Source organism: Xiphias gladius, chromosome 8, assembly GCF_016859285.1.
Source record: "Xiphias gladius isolate SHS-SW01 ecotype Sanya breed wild chromosome 8, ASM1685928v1, whole genome shotgun sequence".
In the NCBI taxonomy this organism is placed as follows: domain Eukaryota; kingdom Metazoa; phylum Chordata; class Actinopteri; order Istiophoriformes; family Xiphiidae; genus Xiphias; species Xiphias gladius.
The window spans coordinates 9,074,427-9,087,150 of record NC_053407.1 but is presented as its reverse complement, the minus strand read 5'-3'; the positions used below and the strand labels follow the sequence as shown (position 1 = coordinate 9,087,150).

General features: G+C 40.3%; 3 protein-coding genes across 5 annotated transcripts in view; 1 reads left to right on the top strand and 2 right to left on the bottom strand.

Moving 5' to 3' along the window:
• si:dkey-246g23.2 (solute carrier family 66 member 2) overlaps positions 1 to 2,978 on the bottom strand; it is a 49,530-nt gene extending 46,552 nt beyond the window's left edge. Inside the window, exons 1-2 of the mRNA XM_040133913.1 lie at positions 2,879 to 2,978; positions 117 to 372 (exon numbers count right to left, since the gene is read on the bottom strand). Coding sequence (XP_039989847.1) covers positions 117 to 325 — 209 coding nt within the window. The 5' untranslated portion in view covers positions 326 to 372; positions 2,879 to 2,978. The remainder of the gene's footprint in view (positions 1 to 116; positions 373 to 2,878) is intronic.
• A 214-nt stretch (positions 2,979 to 3,192) lies between these two features.
• On the top strand, positions 3,193 to 6,189 carry hsbp1b (heat shock factor binding protein 1b). The gene is made up of 4 exons (XM_040133914.1): positions 3,193 to 3,430; positions 4,706 to 4,772; positions 5,025 to 5,151; positions 5,310 to 6,189. The coding sequence occupies exons 1-3, from the start codon at positions 3,386 to 3,388 to the stop codon at positions 5,144 to 5,146; spliced, it is 234 nt and encodes a 77-aa protein (XP_039989848.1). The 5' UTR covers positions 3,193 to 3,385; the 3' UTR covers positions 5,147 to 5,151; positions 5,310 to 6,189.
• A 53-nt stretch (positions 6,190 to 6,242) lies between these two features.
• zgc:173742 (DNA topoisomerase I, mitochondrial) overlaps positions 6,243 to 12,724 on the bottom strand; it is a 44,193-nt gene continuing 37,711 nt past the window's right edge. For all 3 annotated transcript variants that reach the window (XM_040133911.1, XM_040133909.1, XM_040133910.1), the window contains 5 exons: positions 9,362 to 9,476; positions 8,518 to 8,645; positions 8,194 to 8,294; positions 7,141 to 7,290; positions 6,243 to 6,561 (listed from right to left, as the gene is read on the bottom strand). In XM_040133911.1, the coding sequence (XP_039989845.1) occupies positions 6,459 to 6,561; positions 7,141 to 7,290; positions 8,194 to 8,294; positions 8,518 to 8,645; positions 9,362 to 9,476 (597 nt within the window). In that variant the 3' untranslated portion in view covers positions 6,243 to 6,458. The remainder of the gene's footprint in view (positions 6,562 to 7,140; positions 7,291 to 8,193; positions 8,295 to 8,517; positions 8,646 to 9,361; positions 9,477 to 12,724) is intronic.

The following is a 12,724-nucleotide window of genomic DNA, read 5'->3' as shown; positions in this document are numbered from 1 at the left end:
GTGACCTTGTCAACAGCACGAGCATTCTGAAATGCAAAAAAGGAAGCAAACTAGAAAATAGACAGAAAAAAAAAAAATCTGAAATACGGACAAAATGCTTTCCCTCTAATTCTCACCAGAAGAGTATGCGCAGGATGTTGGCTATGAGCAGTACCAGACAGACTCTGGTGGAGAAGCCCTCAGTGTTGCTGCTTCTCTGGATCTCCTGGTACTGTGGCACATAGGGCAGGGCCCCTCCAAACACCATGAGGCAGGACGCCAGCCAGGACAGCAGCATCCACGAGCCCTCCATGTCCTCCTCTTGTAGAACCACCTCCGCATCCATCACACTGAGAAAAGCTCAGGGGCGTCGAGGGGGTCTAGAGGTTGCACCTTGGAAGCAGAAGGGTGACAGGATTTATCAGTTATCACTGATGTCTGTTCTGAGGCAACCAGAGGTCCATAACAGGCCAAAAAGCAGGAAAAACTATTAAACTGATTATATTTAAAAGCCTCATTTATGTATGGCCCAGCTTGTTTTTGCCTGGATAACTGTACTGTCCCTCCTCACCTCACAATACTCGCTCTCAGCAGGGAGAAATCTAATTAAAGCAGCCTAATGGCTCAGGCACTATGGCCACAATGGCCAAACTTATGCAAACTTTAACATACTTTTAGGGGAAATAAAATTCCTATCGAACATTAGACCATTTTAATGACAGACATTTTGACATTTAACAGTAAGAAAAGCAGAGGTGTAAATATGAATGCTGACTGAATTCCCTTTAGCTGCTGTTGTTTCAGGGTCCTGATATTGTGCATGCTGGTTCTTGACACTTGAAAAGAACAAAGCATTCATTCACTTTATTAGAAAACCCTGTGCTTTTCCTACTTTGACGAGTCAAAACATCTGCTGGAGATGGTAAAAGTTACCTTTGGGTTCATTTTATATGTTCTTGTTAGTCTTTGAAGTATATTACAGCAGCAAAAATTCAGTACACAGATTTCCGATCTTGACCACCTGTGACTCTTCTTGTTGTGCATATTTAAGACAGTTAAACTATATGTGTGTAGACCTTTCTCTGTAGCTACTGTATATATTGTTCTAAGTCAACATCTGTTTATGTTTTTAGATTGAGTACAATTGTATTTCCCTTTTCCTGCTTTTTCTGATATAACAGATGTAAGTCATTATATTATTGATTATTAATAGTTTTATTCATTTAGTAAAAAAATTTGTCAATTAAAGCTTCAAAACCTCTACAGTTTTCATGCTTTGCTTCTTTCCTTCTCTAAAATAATTTATGAAGCAAATTACAACCAGAGTAGTTACTTTATCAACAGCAGATTTAATAAACATATAATATAATTAGTAACTTATCATGCTGTAGGGATATTATGGCTGTGCAGGACACACAAGAGTAAAAAATTTTTAATTACAAAGACTGCTTGTAGAAACAAGGCTTATAGGTTCACGTGTTTTATGAATTGGTGATTTTTGCCGAGGGTCAGCAGGCATTCTTGAGGGGATAATAACATCAATTACTAAAAGGGCATGGTTAGAAAAAACAGAGTGGTTTATTACAGTTCAGTCAATGTGATTTTCTAATACTGGTAAACAGCTCACTGGAAATGGCATGTGAGCATGTTTAATTAGCCCTTATGCTGCTGTGTACACAAAGCCATGACCCACACATTCTGAGCAAATAGTAAGGAGTTCAGGAAGTTGCTGTGGTGTGATTCTTGTCTAACTCTTCTTGTAGCTGTGTTATAATCATTGCATAACTTAACAGCACTTTTTCCATTGGCAAATCTAAAACAGAGGGCCTGCATCAACACAAACTACTTTGTTTCCATATATATTTGGCAGCCAGTCAGCTGACAAGTTAATGCAGTGTATATTAGCGAACCTGTCAACGCTGGGTCAACGCACTAAGAGGTATATTAGACATGACAAAATAAAAAACCTCGACAACAGGTTCTCTGGTAGTAATTTTTTATCACTCTCTGGGTGTGATTGCTGATAATAGGCCATTTCAACACAGCAGCAGATGCAACTTTACATGGCGGAGTCATCCAGAAGATGATCAGGGTCTGATTACTCGTTAGAAATCGCTTTTTCTCATAACTCAGCTGTAACTAACAACATAAGGACATCGATATTCCAGTCAAGACCTCACTTCTCAAATACTTAATACCTCAGTTAGATTCAAGGTCTGCCTGTCATTTATATAGGTTAGAGCAGTTTTAGCAAAGCAAACCTGTTGAACAGCCCTGAACACACTCCATAAAACATGTTTTTACAGGTTCCCTTACGTTAAACATTATTAAGGTATTTAACAATCCAAGTCGTCCCCAGATATTTCCTTCTGCTAGCGGTGTGAGTAAATCATCACACCGTAGTAGTCCAAATTCGTTGGACCCCCTCCTGTGACAGAACAAGCTGTGTAATGTTAGCAAAGCATAGCTTCGTGGGGTTGGGCCAACATGCCTGAACTTTCAGGCATCAATTTTGGGCTACTGGGCAACGGCAACTCCAGCAACAGGACACAAAGAAACAGCCATTAACGCTGTTATAAAAATATGCAGAGTAAATCCGAATTCACCAATCTGAGGCAATTTCTCTAAAATCATCTGAGAAACTTTGCGTCTTTTCCTAAAAGAGTAATTTTAGTTTTAATAAGCACATTCGCAACACGCACAATGCCCACCGGTCTGATACCGCTCCCGATAAGGATGAAATGCCTGCCTAAGTGGCGGAATTTAAAAGTCAACATTTTGTAGTTAATCTGTGGAAAACTTCCAGCCTCACTTACCAGTCGCCTTAATTCACTTTCCTTCACCTTATCAAAAACACCAACCCCCCCGCGCGCGCACACACACACACGCACACACATACCAATGGTTCAGCGTCAAAAAACACAGTTCCCTGGCAGCTCCAACTTTCAAATCTCAGCTCGTTCACACGAGAGGTGGAGAAACGTTCGCGCACGATCCATACACGGTTGTTCAGTAATATTTGCAGACTTACCTATTCCAGCATTAGGCATGCAGGTCGTTAAGTCCGGGGCACTTAATGGGGTGCAGCTGGTGAACAAACGCTTTGATTGAACACCTTTGAGGGTCTTCCTGAGGCCATGAGGTGTAATTAAAAAAAAAATATCAAGTACTGTAAACACTCCCAATTCAAAACTCAATGTCCCACATTTCTTAGCACCTTGACTCAGCTCTCGCGAGACTCTCGTGTGACTCTCGTGTTTTGTGGAACAGCTGACTGTGCAGTGGGTGGTGCGACGGACTGCTATCTATATCGAACAGTTAGGAACCTGATAGCAAAAATAATATCGGTAGACAGCTTTTTGAATTTTAGCCCTGTTCAGGCACTGATAATCATTTACACCACGACATGGCTGAGACGGATCCCAAGTCGGTGCAGGACCTTACCAATGTGGTGAGTCGTGGTCGTGTTGGCAAGCCTGCGTTAGCTAGAGTAGCTTAGCCAGCAATGGCAATAAGAAGGCTAACGATGGCGAGCTGTCGTTAGCCAATTAGCAAGCAAAGGTTAGCCAGAGTATAGCGAATCTGTAGCATTTCGTGCTATTTATTTAACTATATAATAATAAGTTATTCGGGTCAGTGCATTCAACGTGTTTAATGACGCCAGACCGCCCTGACTTTTGTCTAGCGTCATCATGTTATGTAAGTAATGGTCAGTTGGTCTTCTGAATGACATCACTAATTCACAACCGAGTAACCGCATAGTATTACATAAACAGAAATTATGCTGCTGTGTAATGTTATTTCCATAGACACTTGCACTGATAATAATTTTTCAATTGCAAGTTTCCATCATATCGAATAATATGCAGTTTCAGACAGAGAACTTACACATTTCATTGTGCAAATGAAATCCTACTTATTGTTATATTATTATTGTTGTTATAGGGCAGAGATAGCTGAGGTAATGTTTCTGAGTGTTGTCATGGTGACGAGCTTCAGTAAGAGGCGTTGAGTTTCAGCCATGACAATCCTCTCGTTTGCTTTTTTTTCCCCATATATTTTATATACACGTTTTTGTTAGCAGAAATTGGCGAGTATTTTTGTATAAACCTCTCCAAAAATTTTCCTTTAAATGACATCCAGTATGTTTAATTCACTATGTATGTTTTCATTGAACCTTTTAAATTGAAATTATTGCTCAGGTTAGCTCTTTTTCACAAGTTCTCAGCATTTGAGGCATAAATTTGGTCAAATTTAAACATAATGGCCTAAACATCACTTTGGAGATCACCATGATAGAGCCACATTACGTGATGGGCAGACAGAAAATGCACAAATATAGAATCGTGTGAATTTATGGTACTTTCATTGTTCTGCAGACATACTAGTCCCAGTAAATTAAAGGATCATCTCCTGTGGTTACTGGGCTTTTTATATAATTGTCAAGGAAACAAGTTACTTCTGTTATCATTATCCTGTTGCTTTTTTTTTTTTTTAAATCATCCGTAGAGCACAGGCATGGTGCATTAGAGCTGGAGTGCCAGTGCCCGGGGTATTGTTAATACTGTATAGTCCATTGGCAGAGTTACGATTTAAATTCAGTGGAGTCACACTCATTCACAAATTAAACTGGTATATTTGATGAATGGCTGCCATCTTCAGTGAAACAACTTTGATTTGAACTTTGATTTTGACACTTACAGTATTTGTGCTGGTTATTTCACAGGTCCAGACACTGCTGCAACAGATGCAGGACAAATTCCAGACCATGTCAGACCAGATTATAGGGAGGAATATCCTATCATTTAAAATGCCAACAAGCACTTTTTAATTGATAACATACATTAAAGTTAATTGTTTTATTTTTATTCTTATCCAATAATAAACTGATGTGTCATTCTTAGTTTCTTTCACCCAGCATCTCTTTCTAACTGCACTTTCTTTCCACAGTCAAAGTACTGACTGATAGACCAACCCAGACATAATTTTGCCCATTTAAGAGTAACTTGTCTCATTTTAATTATGTGCCTTAACCGCCTCTTCACTTGATGAGATGAGCACACGTATTGATGACTTGGAGAAGAACATTGCTGACCTGATGACCCAGGCTGGTGTTGAAGAGATTGAGGCAACACCAGAAAAGGCCAAAGAGGGTCAAGGCCCATAATGAAGGTAAGAAGGAAGTCCATCTAGCTTTCCACCTAGGATTTCATGTTAATTCATCTTCACCTGGTTTCCTGTAACTGGCAAATTGCTTGTTAAATGTTGATGAATTCACCTTCAGTCTCAGTTTACAACAACATGGACCATTTGTTTTGTCTGTCCTGCAGGTTCTGAAGTAACAAGGTGTGAAGTCGGTCCTAAATTCAGGAGCAGCAAACTTTTCCATTTTGAAAATGACTTATATTGATTTGGTGTGTCGATGTGTGAAATGCTTTTTTATATATTGAATAATGTCATAAACGGTTAGTTATGTGATGACTTGAAAAGCTGAACGTTATTTGTAAGCTAGAGTAGTGTGAAATGCCCTCCAGAACTTAAGAATGCTCATGTGCAGGAATGCAATTTAGGGATTTAGTGTGCGGACCTGGAGGTTACTTCGCTGCCATCATATATCATAATTAATTCAGTCCCATGAGGTGATGGTTGGAGACAGCTTTGCGCAAGCCTGTGCTGAGAAGTACAACCTGCAGGCTAACAGGCCAGTAGAACCTCCATCCCTACCAACATGGGAAATGGGCACCGTGGACAACTAAAGCCTGCAGTGTTTTACAAACAGCTATGTTACTACCAAGGTGTTGGATGCATTCCAATTCTAACTGATTTTCTTCTATTAAAACTATTTAATACAATGTAGTTTGTCATGTATTACATAATATTTGGGCAGGTGCTGAGTAAATTTTTTTAAAATATAATTTACTCTTAGGTGCTCACTGTGTTTTTCTGTATTTATTTTTTCAAGCTATAATTGTATTTTATGATGCAAATTATCTGGAATGTCACAGTGTTGCATGTTTTTTGGTCTACATTGGTTATAATGTAATGAAATTTTTAGAATTACACTTTAAGATCAACTAAGCCGAGCAATTCGGAATTTATCTTCTATATTGGCCAAAACTCACATTTAATGTATATGGGATTAGAGGTATTTGAAATAATGTCCACTCAAAAGTAGCATTTAGACATATTGGAAACCACGCTTTCACTGCATAATACGAACCTTTATTCAAATTAATGGAAACAAAATGTACAAATAAAACAACTCACCAACAGCAATCTTCATAATAAAGTGCCAAAAGCATTAAACAGAAATGAACAGCAGTAAACAAAACGTGTCAAAGGATGGAGCTTGGTCATGTCACGCAGTCTTTGGAATATTATAAATGCAACATTAAAGTACTGTATGATATATAAAGTGAATGGTTCCCTCATTGCATCATAGTATCAACTTATGAGACTGGAGTTTCAGAAGATTAAAGTTAAAATTCAAAGTCTGCCTCTGTCATGTCAATGGCCCAGGCAAACTTGTCCCTTTGGCTCTTATTGTAGATTTTTTCTATGGGTACCTCCATGTTCTTACACCTACAAAAAACAAAAACAAAAACTCAAGTATACACAGTAAAATAAGCACCAAACATCACAACACCCAGTTAAGGTTGTAATAGGTCATGAGATCTTTTCTCTCAAAAGACATCCTACTGCTAGAATACAAATCATAAAAATGACAGAAATACCAGAGAGAACCAGCGCTTACACTGCAAAATTTTTATCTCTGGAAAAAAAAAAAAAAGTCACAGGAGGAAAAGTGATTCTAGTGAGCTGGAAATACATTTGTTTGTCTCTGTTATTATAGTGTCAATACAGTGCTATGGTCCATTTTGAACCGGCCTGAACAGGGGAGCCCTACAGCTCAGGTTATAGTGATCCACCTGGATTTAAAAGTGAGTCAGCTTCATGATACTGGAAAGTGGAAATGAAGCCCAAATTTAGCTGCCCTGATTTAGTAATCTTGCTTTGTGATACAGGACCCAGCTGGAGGTCATTCAATTTGAAAACCAAAATCTGTCTGGTTGCTCTCATGTAGGTATGCACATGCATGAATTTAGGCAGTAGGCAGAAGTGTTTTCACCAAGTCAAGTGTCCATGTTTGTATTCACTCACCAAGCCACGCTTATGCGTGGGTCCAGATAGTTGAGCTTTGAGGTACCCAGTGCAATCTGTTTGTTCTCTTCTCTGTCAGTCGCCTGGACCTCCATCTTCAGCAGCTGCTCCTCACAGCGCTTCACTGCTGCCTTCTTACGCTCCACCAGCCTGTAAGAAAATATTCACAAAGGCAAGTGAAATAGAGTCACAGTTTACTGTAGCAGAAATAAGCCTCCTGATTTGGAGGAGCTTTACAATATGGATTCTTTCCACAATTTGGGCAAGCAAAAAGGAGTGTTTTCATCAGTATCCAGCGTCATTCAGAGGAAGATGTTTGAGTTAATAACTAGAAGTAGTACAACATGTCAAACCTGCAAAAAACCACTGCATCTACAAAAAATAAAACATCCAATGTTGGTTGTTGTAAAGCAGTTAAACAATCTAGGAGTGACGAGCGGTTAAAACTGCTACATCCAACACCAGGTAACTTTGTACTGAGTACTGGCTTAAATGCAGATTCTTCATAAGTATCACTTTGTTGCAATGGAAAAATCTCATCTGACATCCAGTGGAACCAAGTGTTCCTTTTCTATGCACTGCTCAATGCTACATAATGTTTTCTGAAGTCTAAATATCCTGTAAATAACTTTTTAGTCATGAATGTAATACTCATGCAGAGGCAGAGGTCCATTTGTGTATGCCTTAATGCACTATAATGTACAACTAACAGTGTCTCGAATTGCCTTTAGAGTCTAGTCACAAAGTAACACCGGGGAAGCTCATCTCTGAGAGTTTACAGCAGGGCTACCAAAATAACTACTACCTTTATGACTGCAAATTCAAAATCTTAAGTTTCCTGTGACTTAAACCTACGCACCATTATTCTCACTGAAGCAGTTATTTCTGTTGTTTGGAGGTGCTTAACCCTACAGGGTACCTTTCTCTTGAGTGTGTAAGCATGTGTGATTTTGTCTAAAAAGAGGTGCATCTGTTCTAAGAGTGCTGTCAATTAATTGTAAATGTTTTAACGTCCACAGCTTGATGTTTTTTCCGCACTACTGCAACACTTACATCTGCAGCTTGGGGTCTGAGCTGCCTTTGGTCTTGGCCTCCTTCTTGGCCTGTTTCAGCTCCGTCTTAGCTAGGGCCAGCTGTTCCTTTCTAGCATCAATCTAGGTGGAGCACATAAGGACATAAGCTTGTTTTTATATATGGATCAACGTTGGCTTCAGGCTTGACTTGAAGCCAACTGGGCTGTAACGGTTCCAAAATTCACTGTCTCTAGAGTTTTGCTTCTTTCAAAAAAAATGTTACAGTGACACAAGAACATGAAAAAATATCATTGTCCTTGCCTATACACTGTGAGACAAATGAACCAAGTCAAGCCATTCTTACCTTGGCCTGTAGATTAGCCATAGACTGCTCAAAGGTCTTTGGCGGCGCTCGCTGGTGGTTACAGAGAACAGCAACTGCTCTGTTAGCCCTGTTGTAGGACAGCAGTTTCTCTGCCACATTGTCAGACTCTTGAAGAGTGACAGAATAGTAATTAAGTATTTAAGAAGGAAAATCCTGCTGAGAAGGCATTTTTGACCAGAATTATGCACACAAGTTTAAAAGATAAAATCATGCTGGCATCCCTCATGTTATTACGGCCCACCCACCATCTGCACCACAAATCTCAATCTCTCACACACACACAATTACAGGTTGCTACTATTTCATTTCATCTTTATTCAGATCTCCATTATCTTTGTCTGTTCTTCCTGGGGTCCACACAACATGCACTGCAACCACACGTCAGTCTGCAGATTGGTTCTCAGTGGCATCCAGAAATGGGAAGAGTGTGGGACACTTCTATCTGTGAATGAGAAACTGTGGCAAAGGCAGCCTACGGAACCCTGATAAGAGTCAGGCAGAGATGCACCACACTGGGTGCAGTGATAATGTACTCCTGCCATGGCTGAAAAATGCTGACTGACATCAGGGTATCTTAAATCAAACAAGCTAAAAATAAAAAATGTCAAAAGTGTGGGAATGTGTTTAATCATGGGACTCCATGACACAAGCACACAGGAGATGAGACAAAGATATGAGACAGACTGATACAGGGCTACTGCAATAAAGCTGCTGGTACCTGTCCAGCAGGTGAATATGAGCCAGTGCTTTAAAAGCCTGAGTATGTCATACTGCGATTATGTAAGTTTTGACTGCTTTATAGTATAATGAAGGTGTGACTTACTGTTTGTGAGCTCTTTGAGCTGCTGCTGCAGGGTAATAGAGGCGTTATATGTCCTGAAGACCTTTGCAGTCAGACCTGGCATTAAGGAACTCAGATGCTTGTTCAGCATGTTTGTCTGCCATGAAGAGAAATGGGGGCAAAGAGACAGAGACAAAGAACACATCCTCACCAGTGTGGTATAGAACGAATACACTGTGATAACACTACTAAATCAACACGTCCTCTACCACTAGGTGGCACTGTGGCACTGTACCAACACAGTGTTTGAAGCGTCTGAAATATACCGACAAATAAAACACATAAAATACCATCTTTGCCTTCATTATCATCATCCATTAGAGCAGGGAGATTAAAAAATATCACAGCACTAGTTCCCTTATGAAATTTCTTTGGGTATTATAACAAGTTAGAGCTGTCATAGCCAGTGCTTAGATAGCCATTAGCTCCTGTCAAATGGCTCCGGCTTCAGCAGAACAGCAAAGAGACAAAACCACGAAGAGTGTCAGGGCAGGCACACACACTGTTGTGAAAACAAAACCAGCGTATGCTCACTGAGCACATTCTGATATTAGGTGCAAACACATGGACTTTAGAGGCAGACGATACTTTTCTAAACATAGATGAAAGCAGACAAATGTGAAAAAAACAAACAAAAAAAACACAAGTTTGCTGGTGAGCTCACAGCTCTAGCACAAGAAGAAATAATTCTGATGAAGATTACAATAATGACGTGGTTGGTTTAATCAGAGTGGGGTCAGGATCCAGCTGTCTGGGGCCGCAGACTTGTATGAATGTGTGTGTCTCACTGCAGGAGCCTATCAGAAACAAGATGAGGGAGGGTTTTCATGTATATAAATACGTGTACGAGTACACAGGTACACACATCCGCGCACGCACGCACGAACACATTTGCTGTACATGCCTAACTTGCTAATGAGCTACCTAACTTTGCCCCTGCAATGCTAATGAAGGTCTCTGCAAGTCTGAGGGGGAGGTAAGATAGCTCTCACAACACCAACTCCTTTGGCATGGTGTGTTGTGTGCACAAATGTGTGTGTTTGTGTATGTCATCTATCACACCTCCTATGGCATTATTACAAAGTATTGTTACTGCACTTCTACTTTCCAATAGATAATACACGATGCTACATGCTGAACTTTGTCATTAAAATACTGCCAGTCATGTTGTGGTGATGGCAACTAATGTCAGAGAAATAATGACCGTCTCCATTCTAAACTAGTATTGATAATCTGCTTTTCATCTTTCACTGGCTCAAATTTGTTCATTCTCTGAATCAGTTCCCTGTAAAAACACTCTGTTCTGGTAGATACTGGAAGAGATATGATAAGAATGGAGGGAAAATAATGGAATGTGCCAAATTAAAGCAGCTCATAGGGACTATACTGCACTGCAGGTAGAAATTTATTTGACTAAGATGTAGTTCACGAAATCCCACTGAGGTTGCAGTTAACCTGAAACTGCAGACAGTGTGTACTGTAGCTCTAACGATGTGGACTCAGGAGAGGAGATTTCCAGACAAGCCTGATATACACCTGTATTTTCAGCTCATATCAGACACTCTGACTTTAACATGATGTGTCTGTGTTTCAATGTGTGTGTGTGTGTGTGTGTCTGTGTTTTATGATGCAAAATGGCCGAGCATTTTGCAACACTATACTGATGAACACCATCTTTCTCTCTGAAATGTCAGTACAATGAAATGTTTGCAACCCAGAACGCTTACAGACATTAACCCAACATTCTAAAGTGCTTTGAGCACTTCAATGTACATTATTTCTGCAATAATCAATTTATATGCATTTTATCAGAATCCACACTCGACAGTTAGCTCACATTGTAGGTAGCAGTGGCCAGCAGACCAATATCAGTCAGTGGGTAAAATCTTTGTTTACATTTCCAAAAGAGCACAATTATACCATTACATTGTTGCAAACAAAGACACTCCAACTTCCGTTTCGCTGTGGCTTTAAAGGTGTCAGTAGGCTTCAACCGATGTGCTTGTTGGATGGTCAGTTAGCATCTGAAATACCCTTGTCCCAAACTTTTCTGATGTAGGAATTGGGGAACTGCATTCAACAATTTTTGAACTTTACAAAACCAGAAACAAGCACACCCAGTCTCTATACTTCGAGTATGGTCATTCAGAACAGTTATAAGCACTTTGACCTTAAGACATGGTTGGGCGACATGTTGTACAAACTAGTTTGCTTTGAGAATACAGTCACCTTAACACTACTGGGCCTGCAGGGCCCTATTTTGAGAATACTTCATTGGTTTAACAAGATTTAAGCAGTGGTTCGACTGTTTTTAACTTTTTTTCTTTTTCTTTTTTTTAAATCAGGAAGTCTTTCATATATATGTAAAACTCCTCATTCTGTTACATGTACACACGTGAGCAGTACTGGAGCCACTAACACCAAGCTCACCAGCCAAACATCAGAGAGGCTTGTTGATGGAATATGGCTCGGAGTCACTTAACTCTTCAACTCCCTTCCTTCAGTTCCACCACTCATTCTCCATCTTTCTTATTTCCCCTCTGACTTACAGCAGCTGCCTGGCTGTCACTTCTGCCCCTTTTACCTTCTCCCCACCTCCTACCATTTTCCAGCCATCGTCCACCCTCTCCCTCCTGACCTCCCCTCACCTGGACCAGCTGTCACTTTCCTACCACTCCATATAGTCCTCCAAACACACACAAACACACACACACTTCGGGTCTCTCAGTGGCCTGGCCTTTCCGGGTGTCAATCAGGCCTGCCCACAGCAGCCATTACCATTCCACCTCCAACACCCCCTGACATTTCCTGACACACAAGAGGGCAGAGAGCAGAGGCACAGCACTCACTCCTTCAATTGCTCCATTTCTGCAGTTCACCCTCTCACTCCTGTCCTGTCTTCCTTTTCCTGCCTGTCAATCTCAGACCTTCCTCATGTTTTCTTATCTGCATATCTTTCTCCCTCCATTTCATTAAACCCATCTCTCTTCTGATGTGGCCATTTATCCGTACATACATTCCCATCTACAAACTTGTCTCTCAAGCATATCGCAAGACAAGGTATTTCTCAGCAATCAGAGCACTTAACCCAAGGTCACAAACTGTTGTAGCCTGGTTTCCGCTACAACAAACCTGTATATTGAGTGATTCTAAATAGGTTTCCCCAACAAGGGGAATCTATACCCGTATCCTGGGGTATAGATTCAAAAAGACAAATAATGAAGCTGATCTTGTTTGATAAAGAATGAGAGTAGCCTGAGAAGCCCCGCGAATCTCTATGGTGGACTAACCACTGTATACAACTGTTGCATTCTGAGTGGCCTTGCTGCCTGAAGCTTCAGGAAG

Bases quoted from the DNA above. Each gene is read 5' to 3' on its own strand.
- hsbp1b (XM_040133914.1), top strand. From the start codon at position 3,386: ATGGCTGAGACGGATCCCAAGTCGGTGCAGGACCTTACCAATGTG. The intron at 3,431-4,705 runs GTGAGTCGTGGT...GTTATTTCACAG, and splicing joins TGCAGGACCTTACCAATGTG to GTCCAGACACTGCTGCAACA. The intron at 4,773-5,024 runs ATATCCTATCAT...CCGCCTCTTCAC, and splicing joins AGACCAGATTATAGGGAGGA to TTGATGAGATGAGCACACGT.